Here is a 23,261-nt window from a genome sequence, read left to right as displayed (position 1 = left end):
CAACAGTGGCTTTCGGCTTGTAACTCTCCCAGGGATGCCATTTTTACCCAGTCTCTTTCTTATAGGTGAATCATGAACACCAATCTTAACTGGGACAAGTGAGGACTGCAGATCTTTCTAGGTTGTCTTGTTTCCTTTATAACCTCCTGGACGAGTTGTCGTGCTCTTGGAGAAACTTTAGTAGACTGGCTACTTCTGGATGGTTCACCACTGTTCCAAGTTTTCTCGATTTTTTCGAACCCTTTCCAGACTGATACATGTCAGTTACGTTGTTTCTCATCTGTTAGTGGATTTCTGTAGATTGCGGCATGATGTGTTGTTTGACTTTGTGAGACTGATTGTAATGAAGTGATTTCTCTATTCAACGGACCTGGCAGTAATCTTGCCTGGATGTTGCAAGTAAAATTTTACTCAGCATTCAAAAAAATTTGGTTAATCACAGTTCATTCCTGATTTATAAAAAGGGTCAGAAGTTACTTTTTCACAGAGCTGCTTTTATCCTCCCAAATAATGAAACCATAAAAAACAGCATTTTGTATTTACTCAGGTAATCTTTACGTAGTATCAAAATTTATTTGATGATCTGAATCATTTAAGTGTCACACATATGTAGGCAACTAAAAAGACTAAGAAAGAGGGCAAATACTTATTCACAGAACACTTTTACTCCCACCTGTAGTAATGTTGATGTCATAGATTTGTATTTGGTTGCTGATGATGACGGGGTAACTGATGTTGCTCAGAATGTTCCTCAGCTGATTTATTACTGCAACATCTGACACGTTCAACTCAATGGATATGATGTATTCATACACAACTGCAGGAGCTGTAGGAAAGTAAACATGACATAATAAAACATGTTTGCACAGAACAGTGGCAACAAAAGGTATCTGATCTATTTTCAATCCTCAGTCATTTCAATGAATAATCATATTCTATCTTCTGAGTCTTACAGGTTGGTACTGGAGTTGGAACAGGTGTTGTAACAGGACAAGCTGTGAAGTCTATTAAAAAGAAGAGAGAGGTAAGTAGATTCTAGTTTTCAACAAATTGACTCTTGTTAAACAATCAACACTGTCTAAATATTTCCACATCATCAACAACAGCTTACTGTTCTGAACCACAGACTGGCAGTACTGTCCATCAGGAGGAATGGTGTTGATGCATCCACACGTGTCACCAGTGATGTTGTCACAGAATCCCAACGTTAAACACTGGTCACATGACCAGCGATACTGATCCTCACATCTGCACTGGTAACCACCACTGCTCGGAGAGCACACTGGAGGCAAATATAGACAAATGTGTATATGGAACATACTTTAAAGCTACACATGGAAATAGAAATTGAAATTAGGAATCAGTCAGTTATAAATCCCACCTGTAGTAATGTTGATGTCATAGATTTGTATTTGGTTGCTGATGATGACGGGGTAACTGATGTTGCTCAGAATGTTCCTCAGCTGATTTATTACTGCAACATCTGACACGTTCAACTCAATGGATATGATGTATTCATACACAACTGCAGGAGCTGTAGGAAAGTAAACATGACATAATAAAACATGTTTGCACTGAACAGTGGCAACAAAAGGTATCTGATCTATTTTCAATCCTCAGTCATTTCAATGAATAATCATATTCTATCTTCTGAGTCTTACAGGTTGGTACTGGAGTTGGAACAGGTGTTGTAACAGGACAAGCTGTGAAGTCTATTAAAAAGAAGAGAGAGGAAAGTAGATTCTCGTTTTCAACAAAATGACTCTTGTTAAACAATCAACACTGTCTAAATATTTCCACATCATCAACAACAGCTTACTGTTCTGAACCACAGACTGGCAGTACTGTCCATCAGGAGGAATGGTGTTGATGCATCCACACGTGTCACCAGTGATGTTGTCACAGAATCCCAACGTTAAACACTGGTCACATGACCAGCGATACTGATCCTCACATCTGCACTGGTAACCACCACTGCTCGGAGAGCACACTGGAGGCAAATATAGACAAATGTGTATATGGAACATACAATAAAGCTACACATGGAAATAGAAATTCAAATTAGGAATCAGTCAGTTATAAATCCCACCTGTAGTAATGTTGATGTCATAGATTTGTATTTGGTTGCTGATGATGACGGGGTAACTGATGTTGCTCAGAATGTTCCTCAGCTGATTTATTACTGCAACATCTGACACGTTCAACTCAATGGATATGATGTATTCATACACAACTGCAGGAGCTGTAGGAAAGTAAACATGACATAATAAAACATGTTTGCACAGAACAGTGGCAACAAAAGGTATCTGATCTATTTTCAATCCTCAGTCATTTCAATGAATAATCATATTCTATCTTCTGAGTCTTACAGGTTGGTACTGGAGTTGGAACAGGTGTTGTAACAGGACAAGCTGTGAAGTCTATTAAAAAGAAGAGAGAGGAAAGTAGATTCTCGTTTTCAACAAAATGACTCTTGTTAAACAATCAACACTGTCTAAATATTTCCACATCATCAACAACAGCTTACTGTTCTGAACCACAGACTGGCAGTACTGTCCATCAGGAGGAATGGTGTTGATGCATCCACACGTGTCACCAGTGATGTTGTCACAGAATCCCAACGTTAAACACTGGTCACATGACCAGCGATACTGATCCTCACATCTGCACTGGTGACCACCACTGCTCGGAGAGCACACTGGAGGCAAATATAGACAAATGTGAATATGGAACATACTTTAAAGCTACACATGGAAATAGAAATTGAAAATAGGAATCAGTCAGTTATAAATCCCACCTGTAGTAATGTTGATGTCATAGATTTGTATTTGGTTGCTGATGATGACGGGGTAACTGATGTTGCTCAGAATGTTCCTCAGCTGATTTATTGCTGCAACATCTGACACGTTCAACTCAATGGATATGATGTATTCATACACAACTGCAGGAGCTGTAGGAAAGTAAACATGACATAATAAAACATGTTTGCACTGAATAATGGCAACAAAAGGTATCTGATCTATTTGGAATCCTCAGTCATTTCAATGAATAATCTTATTCTATCTTCTGAGTCTTACAGGTTGGTACTGGAGTTGGAACAGGTGTTGTAACAGGACAAGCTGTGAAGTCTATTAAAAAGAAGAGAGAGGAAAGAGAGAGGTGTGATTCTAGATTCCAGTCTTTCATTTGAAGCTCATGTAGATAATGTCACCAGGACAGCTTTCTTTCACCTCAGAAATATTGCCAAGATAAGGAATATTTTGTCACTAAATGATGCAGAAAAATTAGTCCATGCTTTCATCACCTCTAGGTTGGACTACTGTAATGCCTTACTGTCTGGCTGTTCAACCAGGTGCATAAACAAGCTTCAGTTAGTTCAGAATGCAGCAGCGAGAGTCCTAACTCGAACCAGAAGATACGATCACATCTCGCCTATCTTATCTACACTTCATTGGCTCCCCGTGAAATTTCGCATTGATTTTAAAATACTACTTTTGACATTTAAAGCATTAAATGGTCTTGCGCCGCATTATCTAAGTGAACTGCTAGTGTCTTATGATCCACCACGCCTACTTCGCTCAAAGGATGCTGGCTGCCTGTCAGTACCTCGTATCCTAAAAACTACAGCTGGGGGCAGAGCTTTTTCTTACAAAGCCCCAAAGTTATGGAATAGCCTTCCAAATAGCGTTCGGGACTCAGACACAGTCTCAGTGTTTAAGTCTAGGCTGAAAACCTACCTATTTAGTCAAGCATTTGAGTAAATAGATCTGGGAAGGACTCATGGACGTAGAGCATTATGGTGAACAGGTATGTTTAGATGCTGTCTTCCCAACTCTCACTGATCACTCGGGTTTGTTGATGGTGAAGTGTTTGGTTGCTCTACATCCCAGTGCGCCCTCATGTCTGTGTTTTCTTCTGAACCCACCCTTTTAGTTAGGCTGTCATAATTAGTCCTGCCGGAGTCCCTGCTGCACTACACTAAATATACATTCACCTCAAACTTTATCTGACTGTGAATACAACTAACTGCAATCTCTCCTCTTCTCTCTCTGTCCCTCTCCCTCTCTCTTTTCCCTCTTCCTGTCTCTCTGTCGAGCTACACGTCATTCCACCCTTTGCCCTCTGGACCTGTCTGACTCGTCCTGATGCCCAACTTCTGGCTGGAGATCTCGTCGCCTGGATCCACCGTTTGCCCTTTGGGATGCGTTTGGAGACTGGATTGGTCACAAGCTACTATGATGTCGGTCCCGGCCTCGGCGGACGTCGGAAGCTGTTTCTTGGAGCTCTCGACTCAACGCTCGATAGTCAAAGAATGGAACTAGTCTGCCTGCAATAACTAACTGGACTCCATATTAACTTAAAAGACTTTAACTGTTATACTGGACTGCTGCCTACACAGCATGTTATCACCCATATGAGGATGGGTTCCCTGTTGAGTCTGGTTCCTCTCAAGGTTTCTTCCTGTTGCCTTCTCAGGGAGTTTTTCCTTGCCACTGTCGCCCTCGGCTTGCTCATCAGGGACAATCACATTATTATGACTCATACACATACACTGCTCATGTACTGTTCTTTGGTTGTGTAAAGCTGCTTTGTGACAATGTCAATTGTAAAAAGCGCTCTACAAATAAAATTGAATTGAATTGAATTGAAAGTAGATTCTCGTTTTCAACAAAATGACTCTTGTTAAACAATCAACACTGTCTAAATATTTCCACATCATCAACAACAGCTTACTGTTCTGAACCACAGACTGGCAGTACTGTCCATCAGGAGGAATGGTGTTGATGCATCCACACGTGTCACCAGTGATGTTGTCACAGAATCCCAACGTTAAACACTGGTCACATGACCAGCGATACTGATCCTCACATCTGCACTGGTAACCACCACTGCTCGGAGAGCACACTGGAGGCAAATATAGACAAATGTGAATATGGAACATACTTTAAAGCTACACTAGGAAATAGAAATTGAAAATAGGAATCAGTCAGTTATAAATCCCACCTGTAGTAATGTTGATGTCATAGATTTGTATTTGGTTGCTGATGATGACAGGGTAACTGATGTTGCTCAGAATGTTCCTCAGCTGATTTATTGCTGCAACATCTGACACGTTCAACTCAATGGATATGATGTATTCATACACAACTGCAGGAGCTGTAGGAAAGTAAACATGACATAATAAAACATGTTTGCACTGAATAATGGCAACAAAAGGTATCTGATCTATTTGGAATCCTCAGTCATTTCAATGAATAATCTTATTCTATCTTCTGAGTCTTACAGGTTGGTACTGGAGTTGGAACAGGTGTTGTAACAGGACAAGCTGTGAAGTCTATTAAAAAGAAGAGAGAGGAAAGTAGATTCTCGTTTTCAACAAAATGACTCTTGTTAAACAATCAACACTGTCTAAATATTTCCACATCATCAACAACAGCTTACTGTTCTGAACCACAGACTGGCAGTACTGTCCATCAGGAGGAATGGTGTTGATGCATCCACACGTGTCACCAGTGATGTTGTCACAGAATCCCAACGTTAAACACTGGTCACATGACCAGCGATACTGATCCTCACATCTGCACTGGTAACCACCACTGCTCGGAGAGCACACTGGAGGGAAATATAGACAAACGTGTATATGGAACATACTTCTAAACTACACATTTAGTAGAAATGTAGATTCTTTTTTTTTTTTAAATATGATTCACTCAGATATAGTGCAGTGAAAAAATACTAGTGGCCTTCCTGATTTTAATTTTTTGCACTTTGTCACACTTTTATAATTCACAACATCAACAATATTTTTAATATTACATAAACCTGAGTAAATACAAAATGCACTTTTTAGATCATGAGTTAATTTATTAAAGGAAAACAGCTATCTAAACCTGACTGGCTCTATGTGAAAAAGTAATTACCCCATAAACCTAATGACTAGTTTTGCCCACTTGGTGGGAACAACTGCAATCAAGCCTTTTTGATAGCTGGAAATTAATTTTGGGTCCACTTCTCGTAGCACAGTTGTTTTGATTCAGCCACAATGGAGGGTTTTTAATCTTGAACAACCTGTTTAAATTCATACCACACAATCTTGATCTGATTTAAGTCCGAAACATTGACTTGGCCACTCCAAAACATTCATTATCTTTTTATTGAGCAATTAAGAGGTTTACTTACTAGTGTATTTTAGATTATTGTCCTGCTGCATAGTCTAAGTTTGCTTGAGCTTGAGGTTATGAACTGATGGCAGATTATTCTCCCTGGATATTTCCTGGTAGAGCATAGAATTCCTGGTTCCAATAATGGTGAGTCGTCACGGTTCTGAAGGCGCGAATCAGCCCCAGACCATCACACTACCACCACCATGTTTGATTGTTGGTATAATGTTCATTTCATGAAATGCTGTGTTAGTTGTCTGTCAGATGTAATGGGACGCACACCTTCCCAATGTTAAACTTTTGTCTCATCAGTCTACAGAATATTTGCCCAAAGTTCTTGGGGATAATTAAGATGTTTCCTTTGGTAAATGTGATACAAACCCTTGTGTTCTTTTTGGTCAACAGTGGCTTTGGGCTTGTAACTCTCCCAGGGGTTTCCATTTTTACCCAGTCTCTTTCTTATAGTTGAATCATGAACACCAATCTTAACTTGGACAAGTGAGGACTGCAGATCTTTCTAGGTTGTCTTGTTTCCTTTATAACCTCCTGGATGAATTGTCGTGCTCTTGGAGAAACTTTAGTAGACTGGCTACTTCTGGATGGTTCACAACTGTTCCAAGTTTTCTCGATTTTTTCGAACCCTTTCCAGACTGATACATGTCAGTTACGTTGTTTCTCATCTGTTAGTGGATTTCTGTAGATTGCGGCATGATGTGTTGTTTGACTTTGCGGGACTGATTGTAATGAAGTGATTTCTCTATTCAACGGACCTGGCAGTAATCTTGCCTGGATGTTGCAAGTAAAATTTTACTCAGCATTCAAAAAAATTTGGGTAATCACAGTTCATTCCTGATTTATGAAAAGGGTCAGAAGTTACTTTTTCACAGAGCTGCTTTTATCCTCCCAAATAATGAAACCATAAAGAAACAGAATTTTATATTTACTCAGGTTATCTTTGCGTAGTATCAAAATTTATTTGATGATCTAAATCATTTAAGTATCACACATATGTAGGCAACTAAAAAGACTAAGAAAGAGGGCAAATACTTATTCACAGAACACTTTTACTCCCACCTGTAGTAATGTTGATGTCATAGATTTGTATTTGGTTGCTGATGATGACGGGGTAACTGATGTTGCTCAGAATGTTCCTCAGCTGATTTATTGCTGCAACATCTGACACGTTCAACTCAATGGATATGATGTATTCATACACAACTGCAGGAGCTGTAGGAAAGTAAACATGACATAATAAAACATGTTTGCACTGAACAGTGGCAACAAAAGGTATCTGAGATATTTTCAATCCTCAGTCATTTCAATGAATAATCATATTCTATCTTCTGAGTCTTACAGGTTGGTACTGGAGTTGGAACAGGTGTTGTAACAGGACAAGCTGTGAAGTCTATTAAAAAGAAGAGAGAGGAAAGTAGATTCTCGTTTTCAACAAAATGACTCTTGTTAAACAATCAACACTGTCTAAATATTTCCACATCATCAACAACAGCTTACTGTTCTGAACCACAGACTGGCAGTACTGTCCATCAGGAGGAATGGTGTTGATGCATCCACACGTGTCACCAGTGATGTTGTCACAGAATCCCAACGTTAAACACTGGTCACATGACCAGCGATACTGATCCTCACATCTGCACTGGTAACCACCACTGCTCGGAGAGCACACTGGAGGAAAATATAGACAAATGTGTAAATTGAACATACTTCTAAACTACACATTTAGTAGAAATGTAGATTCTTTTTTTTTTTTAAATATGATTCACTCAGATATAGTGCAGTGAAAAAATACTAGTGGCCTTCCTGATTTTAATTTTTTGCACTTTGTCACACTTTTATAATTCACAACATCAACAATATTTTTAATATTACATAAACCTGAGTAAATACAAAATGCACTTTTTAGATCATGAGTTAATGTATTAAAGGAAAATAGCTATCTAAACCTGACTGGCTCTATGTGAAAAAGTAATTACCCCATAAACCTAATGACTAGTTTTTCCCACTTGGTGGGAACAACTGCAATCAAGCCTTTTTGATAGCTGGAAATTAATTTTGGGTCCACTTCTCGTAGCACAGTTGTTTTGATTCAGCCACAATGGAGGGTTTTTAATCTTGAACAACCTGTTTAAATTCATACCACACAATCTTGATCTGATTTAAGTCCGAAACATTGACTTGGCCACTCCAAAACATTCATTATCTTTTTATTGAGCAATTAAGAGGTTTACTTACTAGTGTATTTCAGATTATTGTCCTGCTGCATAGTCTAAGTTTGCTTGAGCTTGAGGTTATGAACTGATGGCAGATTATTCTCCCTGGATATTTCCTGGTAGAGCATAGAATTCCTGGTTCCAATAATGGTGAGTCGTCACGGTTCTGAAAGCGCGAATCAGCCCCAGACCATCACACTACCACCACCATGTTTGATTGTTGGTATAATGTTCTTTTCATGAAATGCTGTGTTAGTTGTCTGTCAGATGTAATGGGACGCACACCTTCCCAATGTTAAACTTTTGTCTCATCAGTCTACAGAATATTTGCCCAAAGTTCTTGGGGATAATTAAGATGTTTCCTTTGGTAAATGTGATACAAACCCTTGTGTTCTTTTTGGTCAACAGTGGCTTTCGGCTTGTAACTCTCCCAGGGATGCCATTTTTACCCAGTCTCTTTCTTATAGTTGAATCATGAACACCAATCTTAACTGGGACAAGTGAGGACTGCAGATCTTTCTAGGTTGTCTTGTTTCCTTTATAACCTCCTGGATGAGTTGTCGTGCTCTTGGAGAAACTTTAGTAGACTGGCTACTTCTGGATGGTTCACCACTGTTCCAAGTTTTCTCGATTTTTTCTAACCCTTTCCAGACTGATACATGTCAGTTACGTTGTTTCTCATCTGTTAGAGGATTTCTGTAGATTGTGGCATGATGTGTTGTTTGACTTTGTGAGACTGATTGTAATGAAGTGATTTCTCTATTCAACGGACCTGGCAGTAATCTTGCCTGGATGTTGCAAGTAAAATTTTACTCAGCATTCAAAAAAATTTGGTTAATCAAAGTTCATTCCTGATTTATAAAAAGGGTCAGAAGTTACTTTTTCACAGAGCTGCTTTTATCCTCCCAAATAATGAAACCATCATAAAAAAACAGCATTTTGTATTTACTCAGGTTATCTTTGCGTAGTATCAAAATGTATTTGATGATCTGAATCATTTAAGTATCACAGATATGTAGGCAACTGAAAAGACTAAGAAAGAGGGCAAATACTTATTCACAGAACACTTTTACTCCCACCTGTAGTAATGTTGATGTCATAGATTTGTATTTGGTTGCTGATGATGACGGGGTAACTGATGTTGCTCAGAATGTTCCTCAGCTGATTTATTGCTGCAACATCTGACACGTTCAACTCAATGGATATGATGTATTCATACACAACTGCAGGAGCTGTAGGAAAGTAAACATGACATAATAAAACATGTTTGCACTGAACAGTGGCAACAAAAGGTATCTGAGATATTTTCAATCCTCAGTCATTTCAATGAATAATCATATTCTATCTTCTGAGTCTTACAGGTTGGTACTGGAGTTGGAACAGGTGTTGTAACAGGACAAGCTGTGAAGTCTATTAAAAAGAAGAGAGAGGAAAGTAGATTCTCGTTTTCAACAAAATGAGTCTTGTTAAACAATCAACACTGTCTAAATATTTCCACATCATCAACAACAGCTTACTGTTCTGAACCACAGACTGGCAGTACTGTCCATCAGGAGGAATGGTGTTGATGCATCCACACGTGTCACCAGTGATGTTGTCACAGAATCCCAACGTTAAACACTGGTCACATGACCAGCGATACTGATCCTCACATCTGCACTGGTAACCACCACTGCTCGGAGAGCACACTGGAGGAAAAACAGACAAAACTTTACTTTAAAATGCACAGAATGACAAAAAACTAAGTAAAAACTGTAACCCACATACTGTTCTTAGTGTCTGTTGAAGTATAACACTTACGTATATTCCAATCACATGCAGTTTGCAATTTAATTTGGAAAAAGTTAAAGAGTCATACTGTACTAACTGTAACAACTTCATACGGTGCTGAGCTAATCTTTTTTTTTATGTTTTAAAAAGCTGAGCCCTTCACGCTCCCAAAACAACTCTTCATTAATATGGAAATGAATCATGCAGCAGCGCATCATATTTTGTGTTTGAATATTCCATGAAATCCCAAAGCGACTAAATGTTTTGGAAGAGTTTTATAGCATAGATTGCACAGAAAAAGAGTCACCAAAATGACCCTTTTACAGCGATGTAGCTTTTTCTAAGACATTCTTGATCTTTAATGTGACATGTTTTCATCAAGGCAAATTAGCAAGGAATGATAAGCTGTTTAATGGGTTAAGACAACTGCCGTCACCTTGATTCAATCTCCATTCTTACCTGTTGTGATGTCAATGGTTGTGATGTTCACAGTGGGACTAAGAGTCACAGAAATGCTGCCGTTGCTCAGCAGACTTCTGAGTACGTTCAGTGTCACGACATCTGAGAGATTCAGCTCCACAACCACTTCATACTCAACCAGAGTTGCTGCGGAAGACACTGCAGGAAAAATACAACAGGGTTACATCACACTGAATTGTGATTCATTTAGACTGCAGCCTTAAAAAAGAAATACTGATGTGGCATTTTGTTGTTTGCCTATATGCACATTGAGATGTGCACTAAAAGAGTATAAATACTTTTAAGTGGACCCAACACCATAGGCTTACAATGTTAGGAATCCCATAGTGGCAGCATAAATCCAGCCCACCAGGCCTATTTCTTGCTGTTTTCTTTTAGAAGCCATGCTTGGTTAAGCTAGGCTGAGTGTAGCTTCATATTTAACATACAGTACAATCATTACAGAGCAGTTCAGTATTCTAACTTTTCATGTTAATATTGTATTCAGTAATACTTGACTAACCATCTCTCCTCTGTCTGCTGTGTGGTAGAAAGTGTTCCTCTTCGATTTCTTCCTGAAGCAAACAAACATAAAAACCTTCTAAAAGTTATGTTGTAAGGTGTTATGTAAAAAGCTTTGCAGGTACAAGTCCCATACTTCTGTAAATACGGTGGACATACCAGTGAAGCTGGACTTGAAAATTCACTGACTTTCCCCGTTTCCAAAATAACAAGCGTCACAAGGGTGAAGGCAATGATGGTCAAGCCATTCTTAAATTTTGCCATTCCTACCGAGAAATGAAGAGAGGGACATAATACAATGACTGTGATTCTATCCAGTTGTTCTCCAGTAAACAGTAAGTAGTTTGTTTCATTACACAGAAAACCGACATGGAGCTAATTATTGCCTTGGGAATTACTTTTATTACACCACTGCCAGGCATCTACTTCCTTGTTTTGTCATGAAATAATCCAATGTCACTTTGGGCCCAGTCCAAAGCCCCAGACTTTGAAACTAGTCTTTACCAAGTTCTCTGATGGAAACAGAAATGAATTAGCTATTAAAGTTTTATCACTTACATTGCATTTTCAACAATCACAAATTACAGCATATATTAGTTTCAGTGCCACGATTCAAATTACAGGTAACAGGCTGAGTCCCACCTGTTGTACTGTGTATACAGACCTTTATGGACTCGTCCTTTTCAAGGTAATTTTTACTGGACAGAGAAGCTACCACATAGTGATAGTTGTGACTCTGCAAGGTCCAGTGTTCCTGGTAGACTCATCAGCATATCAATCTAAAGATGCCCGATTAGAGACCTGTAGAGAAATATAAGTGAGCGAGAAATGCATGAATATATTTTGTATTTAATAAGAGAGTGCATGCAGCATTTCCTGCCCCAGCTAAACACACCCATCTCATAAAGCATTAGCAAAAATAAATTGGAAAATTAAATGAAAATAGGAACTGTTGTTTGAGAGATGGGAATTGTGGTGGTTGTGGTTATATGTGTTTTAGCATCAGCAGTTAATTTAAAAGCTTTTTATGACTCAATATCAGGTACAAGGGAAAACATCTTTATACATTTTTGATCTTATAATTTAGTTTTGCAAGCTTTTCTTTTTATATTCAGTTTTTGTTCTGATAAGTACTGTCGTTTTTGTCACTTTTGGGCCTCCATAGAAACACACATGCATTATTATCCAGTAAAATCAGAATTACAATCACTTTACACAAGACATATTGAAAACTGCAATTGGTGTACAGTTCTCTACGCACAACACTAACAAGACATCAAAAAGAAAATAACTTACATTATCCCTGAATACACTGGTAATCTAAACAAAGTCTCAAAAGAAATATGTCAAAGAAATATCAACACAGAATTAATAATCAGTATCTATCTATCTATATAGATCTATATTAGATAGATGTATAAGTTCTGCTCTACTTTTCCCACTGGCAGTTTTTGTTTTTTAAAAATGTGACGCACTTGTCACTGTCAGTCAACAATGATAGATATATTAAACAGTGCCCTGAGCTTTATATCGATGATTTAGATATTGATGATTTATTATATTTACACATATTTCTGAGTCACGTTTAGCCAAAGCTACAGCTGCGTAATACACCAGTCCTTGTAATAAATCCTTGGGCTGTAACTTGTAGCTTTTGTTGAAACAAACTTGTTAAGAGGCGTAGATTCAACTTTCTGATAACTTGGAGGATGCCAACACCTGTCAGTATAATTCAGTACAATTCCACAGCACCACAAACAGGACGATTGTGGTGTTAGACTGGACTTGTTTGAACTCTGTGTAACTGTCAACTATTTTCACATTATGCATGACTAGATTTAGTATAGTTGCTAAAATTTAAAATCCATATATTTACCTCATATGTGTCATCATAACTGGATTATTGTTATGGACAGAGACCACATTTAATGCCCAAAGGTTTATGGTCATTTGCTTTTTCTGATTTTTTATTATTTTGTAACTATTTATACTGTTTTTATAATTTGTGTCTACCTGTCATTCTTATTAAGACATTTAGCAAACATACCTGTAATACATTGTTAGTTTTTGTACTTTTTTGTATCTATCATTGATTTAAAATGTATTATTGAAAAACATACACAATAAGTTTAACCTCATCATTATTTAACCTTTAGCCTGACTTTAATTACTATCAGTCAGAAATAAATTTACACTAGTGTATAAATAAAGGTGATTTCTTTTACACACAGAATAACTGCCTGTGATTCTTTTCTAGTTTACAAGAGTAGTGATGGCAACATTGAGCCAACTATATGCAATTGTTTCACAGAAAACCCACAATAAATCCTGTGCAGCTTAAGTCAACAAAGATGCAGAGGAACTAAGCAAACAAAGTGACTATCAGTGAAAACTATTTCAGTCTTACCTCCCTCACTTCACACGCTCATGCAAACTCTTACAAAGTTCTTGTTTGTTGAAGAAACACTGTAGAAAATCAGTGCTACACACAATCAAACAAAAAGAAAAATGTATTCCCAACAACAACGATGAGTGAAGAGCAGCCCGTGTGCTATTGTTCACCTTTCCTCTCTCTGTTTGTTCAGCAAACACACTTCACTAGAGAATCCTGCAGTGTAGAGGCTGTCTAACCTGTATGCTGAACTTAGGGATGTGTGCTGTTCAACAAGAAAGAACTTCCTGAAAGTCTCACATGTTTGTTGGCAGTGGCTCAACTGGTTTAATTATTCCTTCAGTTTCCATGTTAGATTAGATCTGCTTTTTATTGTTTAGTTTTTTCCCCCAATTCTACCTGTATGCTCTGTATCTGGGATAGAAACCTGATAATCTCACTAGAAGACCGACAGGTGGACTAACAGCTCAACAAAGAACAATTCATATGATTTGTGGAGTACAAATTGTTGCATCTACGTGGCAGAAGCAGCAAATTACAAACAGTTAAAAGGTAAGATGGTAACACAAAGCACTAGGGGGACAGTGACTCAGTATCCAACACAGTAGCAGCTCCATTTAGAGGTGTAGAGGACACTTTTTATATTATTTTTTTAATTTAATTTAATTTAATTTAATTTAATTTAATTTAATTTAATTTAATTTAATTTAATTTAATTTAATTTAATTTGGTAGTTATAAAAACTTTCAAATGACAGGTAACCAGAAGAGACCTGATTCAAGCCTGAGGCAAATTCAAATTCTCTAGTTTGGGAGAGTCCTATAATCTGATAAGTAACCATTAACATTGCAAAGCTACAACAGATGGTGAACGACATTTGAATGAGTTTTGTCATGGATCATAGTGATGGTCACAATGCTTAACGTTATATGTTATAAATATCACTGTAAGAAGTTTGATTTATTTTTTCTAGATACAATGATACTTGGCTGCACTAGTTCAATGTTGGAATCATGTGTATTCTGCCAACACATATCAGCACCTTCCATTACTCCACCAAAGGCACGTAGCCTTTCTCAGGAATTAAATACCTGAAATTATCTGTGGTGAGCAAGAGTGGTATGAAAGTGGTATGAGTTTTTCTCACGTGTATGTGCCAGTTGGCCAATTGGCATGTTCAAGTGGCAAGTGAAGGAGACATGTGACAAAGCAGCTTTATGGAAATAATGAATCTAAACTCATAAGCATATAAAAATAGGAACTGTATAAATAAATATAAATATCTTAAGTACCTAAGTCTGTAAAGGAATCACAGACTTACATTACACTGTACTTAATTGTAGGCCAGGTTTTAAGTTACTCTCACAAACCCTCTACTCAAGAAGATAATGTGTTGAGAATTCTGTCTTTGCGTTGTCCAGATCTAATGGTTCAGCTACCTCAATGCAACAAGACATTCCAGCACTTAAAGCCTTGTGTGTGTAGCAAAGGTTTGTTGATCAGGTGGAAAATTCAATTAAAGTACAGTGCAAATGAGTGTAACAACTCAATTCACTAAAACTATTAGATTAAGAATAAGCCTTTCATGGGCCTAAGAAGGATTTCAAATCTGAACAACAAATGTTTTTTAGACATTTAAGAAAAGAACTCTGACATGGAAGAAACATCAGGCTGAGCAACAGAAGAGCCGTTCCCCTTTATCACTGATTGATATAATTTCATTGTGGACAATTCACAGCAAGTACAAGCATTTATATGATGACTAACCCCTTAGGATCTGACAGACAGACAGGACCTGACACTAAACTAATTCAAACAGTTAGAAGTATTACTAATTACTCTGAATGAATTAGCTTTGCTGCTGCTGATTCCAAAGGCAAGGTGCACTGCACTAAAAACCGTCTTCCTCAGTTCAGAGTTGGTATGAGGAAATTTGTTATGAGCTCTGACAAAAGAACTCAGACGTTTGATGGTTAAAGAGAAGGAATCCAAGCATCCAGCAGCAGGAAACAGAACCATACACTCATCCGTCTATTCGCTGAAAGAGACATGAGATGATTTCTGCCATTTAAAAAACTGCAGACTGCATGAGTCGGTTCATTCACTGTGCTGAAAATACAAGTCGGAACTAAAGTAAAGTAGTGGGGACTGATATTCATCCTTTGGGGTGGATTAGTGTTATATATGTTATATGACCGGACACAGACAGGACAGGAGATGATAGGGAAAGATAATTTAACATGAAAATCGAGGTATACAGTCTATCAGTCACTTTTGGGCTTTTTAATAATGTGCTTTCAGCTTGCCTCATAACCTTCATTTAGTTGTTACCACATACATGATTTTTCACAGAGACAGGTCTTTGTCATGGTGACTTAGAACAAAATCACCAGCATTTGAATCAACTAGACATAGTACATGCACAAATACTAGCTCATCTCATGCAAAGCACACAACTGACCGTCTAAACTGTGTAAACATGATCAACCCTGCTTTATAATTTATTGTGCAGCATTTTACTTTTTTTTAAGGAAGTGTCAAGTTATTCATTCACCAACATCTTGATGTTTTCATGAAGGTGAGTCTTCAGGAATTCTGATCACAGTTTGGTACAACGCCAGGAAACACAACAATGTTGACATAATGTTGACAGCGTTAATGCATTCATAGGTCAAATGTCCAAGTAGATTGCTCTGTTTGGCTATCACCTCTCAAATGCTCATCTTTTAAACATGGTAATAACAATGACATGTTTTCAATAAAACTAAATGCAAACCAGGCAAGGTTTAAACATTGTTAATATATTACATGAGGTAATTATTCAAAAGTGATTGAACCAAACAATACGTTGGCTCTCTGGCCTGCTTCTTTATCAGGCCTGACAAAATGGGGTTTGTGCAAAAGACCAGGTAGGAGTGTGGATGAGCAGCCCAGAGTGGCGACAACACTGTGGAGTTTCATGTTGCCATGGTGACAGTAGGTGGACTTGAGCTATCTAGATGGGGGAGTGGAGATGAGAAGTGCGGTAGAGACAGTAGTGAATCTGCATGACTGTCACAGCTCTCAGAATAGATCAGTGTCAAACGCACTGTCGCCTGGAGACAGCGTGGCAGGAAAATATGTCAGTAAAGAGGTGCTGCATCTCTAGAGGCTGTAGCTTATATTTCCACCTACAGCACTGGATAGATACTACATAAACACTGAAAGACATCCTAGTTGTCACATTTGGACTTCCTACTGCAAATTTCAGTTGTTGGTCCACACTTTAAATTGTGCACGACAGGTTGTGTGTTACGCAGTTTGAGTTCAAAAACGTGTGACTAGCTGCTAAGCTTAACCGAAAGCTACAACATGCAACTTATGAGAATCAGCAGTAGTAGCATGATGCTTGAAGTGCACTGCAGCCTGCCCTAAAACAAAACATAAAAAAAAGACCAGCTCTTACTTTTGCATTTGTTACCACTAAATACACACAGCTCAGGATCAACTCATATACAAGAACACTGGTGTTTGTGTTGTAACAGCACTGCTTTGACATGCTATACACTTACCTAAAAACAGCTCTATCAAAAGGTAGTGTGTATATCTTTTTCATGTATATAGTATATACTAAGATCATATTACAACCAAAAAGAGGCACAAAGGATGGCATGAGCTGTTGTGTTACTTTTTTTTATAGAGGTACACACAGTGAGATGTTCACAAATATATTCAGTATTTAGTATATATATGTGGTGTAATAAAATATCAATACAACCTTTTGTGAAACTATATCAAATGTCAAAATTTTTATTTATCACTGCCATTAAGATTAATGGCAGTACAATGACATTTGTCTTACTTGCAGTGTTGCAGTTTATCGCAATATATAGAACTATATATATATTATATGATATCCTATATTCTTGCCAATATTCTTCCCATATATCTATAGACGATCGCCTCACACATTCATATGCATACAAAAGAACCAGTGAAACCTGTCTTCTGCATTTGGTCCTAAGATCTTATCAGCACCTAGGATACGCTGAGTGATCCGTCCACACCGTTATTACTATTATTTTGAAATGGGCTCTAAACCACTCTTTACTGCAAGAACACAAACTACTCTATAGAACCCTGATTTGTACAAATTTAAAGCATGCGGAGACTAAAAACTGGTTTTATAGCCAACACTCAAAGTGTCTGTCAGCTGTTTGTTTGCCTAGAAACACTACAGAACATTACAAAGCCTGGGAACTTCCAGCTGCAGTCATCACTTTAGGCTACATCAATGCTGACAGGCCTAGATTATTTGTAAGAAAAACAGGTTCTTAAACCCTCAATAGCATATCCTAAACTATGGTTTAAACTGTACTTTTGTTCTAGTCTAAGCTGTGATTATGTACAACATACAAACTACGTCCATGGTCACCCTATCTAAGGGGTAAATTTAATCTGACACCATCCTAAAACAATGACTGTGTCAGTTGTTTCAGTAAGTACCTCAGAACAATGTGTTCATGTTCAAAGCTTTCTTTGATGCCTTGGTAATTATGTCTGGTCAGTCAATGCTATACAATGATATAGTCCATGTAGGGTGGAATTTGAGGTGGATGGGTTGTCAAAGAAGAGATAAGAGTCTTAACTGTCATGAAACATTTGTAATGGTTGTGAAACAAACTGACAAATGATATCACCATATTGACAAAGAGATCAGCTCAGAAAGCACTTAAGTCATCTAATTACAAAGATGTTTTGCACTGGAAAGAGTGAGAAACTAGTTTTAGCTGTTGGCCAAATTCTTGGCATAACTCATTGGGGAATAAGGTGGAGCATGGTCACATCTCCCAGTTACAGTAGAGGTGCAAGCATGAGGCTTGCAAGCATAATTACTTGTTAAGGGAGCCTCCTCTTAATCAGGATCGTCTTTTGGGTCATCACCATCATACCTGTTGATGCAAACTACACTGCCAGTACAAAAGAAAAGTCATGCATTTACTGTGGCATCATTTGATGAGCATCTGTAATGTCATAAGAGCTATTCTGTCCAGAGTTTCAATACTTTTTCACTGAGATCTTGTATTGATGATGAGAGAGTTGAACCACTGCGCAAAGTCTTCTCCAGCACATCCCAAAGACTCTCAGTGGGGATAAGGTCTGGACATTGTGGTGGTCAAGCCATGTGTGAAAAATGATGTGTCATCCTCCCTTAACTACTCCTTCACAATTTGAGCCCGATTAATCCTTATCTTAAAATATGCCTGTGACATCATGGAAGAAAAAATCCATCGATGGAATAACCTGGTCCTTCAGTATATTCAGGTAGTCAGCTGTCCTCATTCTTTGGACACATAATGTTGCTGAACCTAGACCTGACCAACCGCAGCAGCCCCAGATCATAGCACTGCCCCCACAGACTTGTACAGTAGACACTAGACATGATGGGTGCATCACTTCACCTGCCTCTCTTCTTACACAGATGCTCCCATCACTCTGGAACAGCAGCAAATTTGAACTCATCAGACCACATGACCTTCTTCCATTGGACAGTTCTTAACCCAGTTTTAGTAGTTTTCATCAGTCTCCTTAGATGTTTTATTTGCTTGATTCATGCCAATGAATTACTTATAAAACAGAAGTACTGTATTAGCTATTATTGCCCTCTGAACTTAAGTCTACTACAAACATATAATATACTGAAGGATATGCTTACATATATACTATATATAACCATAAAAGACATTGCATAAGCAGAATGTCTTTTGACTCTTGCTTTGATCAATCATGCTGAACAACCTGGCGGGAAGTTGTAAATACAGTAATGATAGACGTGTACAAAATATCAGTTTGTCAGTAAATACAAAATTTAAACATCACTTTACATAAACTAAAATATTTTAGTGTTTACAAGTTGTGATTAAAACTGAAAGATACAGAACCCCAACCCCCTTCTGGTCCCGTATTGTGTTTGATCAGTCTCTGTAACGGATTCCCAGCTACAGTGATGCTGCACACAGTGGCAATGACGCATTTAATATGGAAACACAACACCACAATCCTAATCTAGGTCATTAAGAGTTGCTCTGCAGGTTTCTGGTCACTTCCAGAAAGAAACTGAGACGTGACACTGCTGAAAAAACACTTTCTTTGGCTGTCTGTCGCCTGTGTAATATAAAACCAGCATTTAATGAGGAAATACAGGCTTTTATTTATAACCCTACTACAGCCTTTAATAGTGGTGTGAACAGTAGTGAAATCATGCACACGAATGAGAATAGAATACCAGCTTGCTTGGTTGATTTTCCTTTGAACCTTGACATTTAGTCGTCTTATTCAAACTCTACAATACGTGTCACTTAGCACCATAAGTTTAAAAAGTATGAAGTAGGATACTCTTTTAAAAAGCAAGTAAACAAACCCCCGAGGGAAATACATTGTGTTTGATAAAAGGGAAAGATCATTTATCAAGGTTCAAATGCAGGTTTGTGTGATTTTAAATGTTGGTATATTCAAAACTGTAAAAAGTTCCAAAGGGAAACAAAACTAAACAACTTTAGTTGATAAAATAAAATCCAACAGTTTATGTTTAACATTTTAACCCAGGTTAATGTCTTGCACCAATTGCTATCCATCTCTACGTCAATTTTAGCTATGCTCTACAGAGGAAAAAAAATGAAAAGAAAAGTAGCCACCCGAAGACAATAACTAGTGAAGATTACTAAAAAGTGGAATTATGACAGTCAGGTTTCTTTCCTGTTTGAGGTTTTACTAAAACTGTTCACTAATTGTCCTTCTGCATCCATCTGAGACAGAAAGACACCTGCTTACAAACAAATATATCTTTAGCTGTCCACAAGTTTTTTTTTTTTGTTTATCTAGTAGCTACCAGCCTAGTAGCCTGAACTGGCACTTTGCATAAAGAAACGTAATGGGTCAGCACTATTTACACCAACTATTTTCATACAAAGACATTCACGTTTTATGTTATAAAAAATAAAAAAGACAATAATAATAATATGTTAACCTTTGAAACGATTACAAGTATTATGATTTTTATACACAAATGCATATATTGCTAGTTTTTGAAATTTGGGAAATTAGTTTTGTGTTTTTCTGATATGTTGCATTGTGAACCCAGGGCCACATGTTCCAGTGAATAAGTATATTTCCCAGACTAAGAATATATTATGTAAATACGGGCTGCAATTACAATCATTTGTATTATGTCGTTGTTTCATAGCAGGAAACGCTTGTCACCTGTACCACAGCTATTAATTGTTCATTCCAATGATTCAATGATTATGCAACAATTAAATACCTTTATAGATTGTTGGCACCAACAGCCATGATAAGATTAGGAAAAAGAATGGCAATAATATAACAATTCAAATGAATTAATCTGTGCAAACAGTTTAAATTCACATGTGGTGGACGTGCTTCCCTCAAATCTAAAATCTAGTTACGGTAAAAAGGAATACCTAGCATTAGTCAGTACGGTAGGGGCTTTTACCACAATGCAGGTATTGTGTTTCGTGTCTAAGTTAAGCCAGTAAATTTAGAACCGGTTTGGAGAGCTGTCAATTACTGGAATTTATTTGGTTGAAACGTAGCGAGATGGTTTAAACTAGCTTGCTGAAAAACTTTCTTCTTGACCAAACGGCTACAGATACAAGCTGTAGGGTTTGATCACGCCAACAAAATAATTTGTGAATGTGGTCTAACGTTTGATGACAGTTGGACGTTTTTGCAGTATTGGAGCAGCAGGGACTTGTGTTTGCACCTTGAGACATGAGGAAGTAAAGAAACTATTACGTGGTTGGTGTTACTGTGAACAGATTGACACGTCAATGCTTTAATCACGTTTGCATGTAAAGTATAGACTATTGGAAATATACCAAATGGTGACTGTGAGCTGTTGTGTCACTTAATAATAATCCTAATGCAGTCTAAGCGTTGTAGCTAAGGCCACAATAGCATGAAACTATGAGAGAGAGCTGAGCCTGTTTGTTCGAATTAACTACTACGAACAGAATTAACCAACAGTTCTAGCTCAACATGTTGTCATATTATGGATCCATGAATACAATTGAAAATGCAGCAGTACACGATTCTCCACAGGTGCTGTGTTCATTTACTACTGTGATTATGTGAATGTACATAAGTGCCGGCTGGATAGAGAGCTGGGATTTATGTCCATGTACATGTGGGAACCATAACTGGGGCCTTAGGGAATGTACGTTTTACATTTTACACTTATTTATCTCCACTCTTTAGTGAGTTTATTAGACAGGCTAGATCAAATGAAATCTTCTGCACTCCTGCAATACATCATCCTTAAACATGTTGTTTGTGCTGCTGTTAACTTCTATGTATGTTTTTTTAATATGTGTGTTTTGGTCAGGTTTAAGGTGCGTTAAGTACCATTAAAAACTCCAAAGTGACCAGACCATTGAATATAAGTGCAGGCAGTCCAATACAGCTCTCTGGGAATATGCCAGACAAATAAAACTATTAAAGCCACTCAGCTCTATTTGTGATCTTAATCCCATGCACTCTGTACATTTCTTATGTAATCACGGAAAACTAAAAGAGGGAAGTAAAGGTGTTTCTTTTTGAAGTCGAATCTTATCCAGCAGCAGGATGCATCTTCACACATAAAGCCGTATTACCGCATTCTGCACAAGTAGATCTCCTGGCATGTGTGCAAGACTCAGCATACCTCCAGATGAGAATGTGATGACAAGAGTTGGCTATAAATTCTGGTATTGCCTTTGTGACATTCCACACACACAGCTGAGATATAAGCATTCATTTGAAGATGAAACCCCCACGACATGCAGAAGGAACACTGAGGAAACAACTGCACCGCACCGGAGGACATCGAGAAGCATAGAGAGCTCAACACTCGTGTTGAGTTTTGACGTCACCTGGAAGAAATGTTCTAGGTAGAAGCAGAGATTTGACATTTGAACACACGGGGAAGTTTTTATGTTGCCAAGGTCTGTGCCACTGATGACTAATTAGACCCCTCCCATGTGACATCATCTGGGGGAGCTTTTGTATATATATATATATATATATATATATATATATATATATATATATATATAGAGAGAGAGAGAGAGAGAGAGAGAGAGAGAGAGATACACACCGTTCATATGCATGTACTTGCATAACTAGTACCACAGGAAGCAGGTTCAAAATCAGTGTGACGCCCTTTAATGCTCAAACAAAAAAGGAATAAAAAGAGCAAATTAGGTAACGCTTAGGAAATGACAAATCCACGAATCCACTCAGTGTTACGACAAATGTTTTGAGCTTTAATTGGTGATTTTAAGAGGTTACATAGTAGTAAACATACTGGTTACACACATGAAAGTTGACAGACTCATCCACTCGAGCCACATACGCATTTTCACATCTCACCTTCATCAGCTGAGTCTTTCTTCATAAAAATCGACTAGAAAACAAAAAAGGCTCCACAGCGCAGCGGAGTGCAAGCTCACACATTCCTCACAGTCCACAGCAGCGCATCCTTCACACGTCTTCACTCAGTCTGGAAATACTTTTAAGAGTCATTAGTCCAGGGTTAAGGCCCCCTCTGTGTCAAGCCAACGGGTGCGAGTGCACACACCTAGCACCACGATAGTAACGGGCTAAGTGAGATCAACTCTGAACGTTGATGAGTGTGTGTGTGTGCGTGTGTGTGTGTATGTGCGTGTGTGTGTGTATGTGCGTGTGGTGCTT

The 23,261-nt window shown here is 37.9% G+C and overlaps 1 protein-coding gene across 2 annotated transcripts in view; it reads right to left on the bottom strand.

Annotated features, from left to right (window-relative positions):
- Positions 1–13,710, bottom strand: part of LOC113149312 (uncharacterized threonine-rich GPI-anchored glycoprotein PJ4664.02-like) — a 43,452-nt gene extending 29,742 nt beyond the window's left edge. For both annotated transcript variants that reach the window (XM_026341357.1, XM_026341358.1), the window contains exons 1-27: positions 13,548–13,710; positions 11,805–11,941; positions 11,539–11,652; positions 11,300–11,406; positions 11,142–11,193; positions 10,619–10,777; positions 9,907–10,077; positions 9,749–9,799; positions 9,469–9,621; positions 7,674–7,844; positions 7,516–7,566; positions 7,236–7,388; positions 5,443–5,613; positions 5,285–5,335; positions 5,005–5,157; positions 4,735–4,905; positions 3,078–3,128; positions 2,798–2,950; positions 2,528–2,698; positions 2,370–2,420; positions 2,090–2,242; positions 1,820–1,990; positions 1,662–1,712; positions 1,382–1,534; positions 1,112–1,282; positions 954–1,004; positions 674–826 (exon numbers count right to left, since the gene is read on the bottom strand). In XM_026341357.1, the coding sequence (XP_026197142.1) occupies positions 674–826; positions 954–1,004; positions 1,112–1,282; positions 1,382–1,534; positions 1,662–1,712; positions 1,820–1,990; positions 2,090–2,242; positions 2,370–2,420; positions 2,528–2,698; positions 2,798–2,950; positions 3,078–3,128; positions 4,735–4,905; positions 5,005–5,157; positions 5,285–5,335; positions 5,443–5,613; positions 7,236–7,388; positions 7,516–7,566; positions 7,674–7,844; positions 9,469–9,621; positions 9,749–9,799; positions 9,907–10,077; positions 10,619–10,777; positions 11,142–11,193; positions 11,300–11,404 (2,941 nt within the window). In that variant the 5' untranslated portion in view covers positions 11,405–11,406; positions 11,539–11,652; positions 11,805–11,941; positions 13,548–13,710. The remainder of the gene's footprint in view (positions 1–673; positions 827–953; positions 1,005–1,111; positions 1,283–1,381; positions 1,535–1,661; positions 1,713–1,819; positions 1,991–2,089; positions 2,243–2,369; positions 2,421–2,527; positions 2,699–2,797; positions 2,951–3,077; positions 3,129–4,734; positions 4,906–5,004; positions 5,158–5,284; positions 5,336–5,442; positions 5,614–7,235; positions 7,389–7,515; positions 7,567–7,673; positions 7,845–9,468; positions 9,622–9,748; positions 9,800–9,906; positions 10,078–10,618; positions 10,778–11,141; positions 11,194–11,299; positions 11,407–11,538; positions 11,653–11,804; positions 11,942–13,547) is intronic.
- Positions 13,711–23,261: the final 9,551 nt, after the last annotated feature.

This window comes from Anabas testudineus, chromosome 24 (genome assembly GCF_900324465.2).
Source record: "Anabas testudineus chromosome 24, fAnaTes1.2, whole genome shotgun sequence".
Taxonomy (NCBI): domain Eukaryota; kingdom Metazoa; phylum Chordata; class Actinopteri; order Anabantiformes; family Anabantidae; genus Anabas; species Anabas testudineus.
The sequence above is the reverse complement of the archived record's forward strand: the minus strand, read 5'-3'. Positions and strand labels throughout refer to the sequence as shown.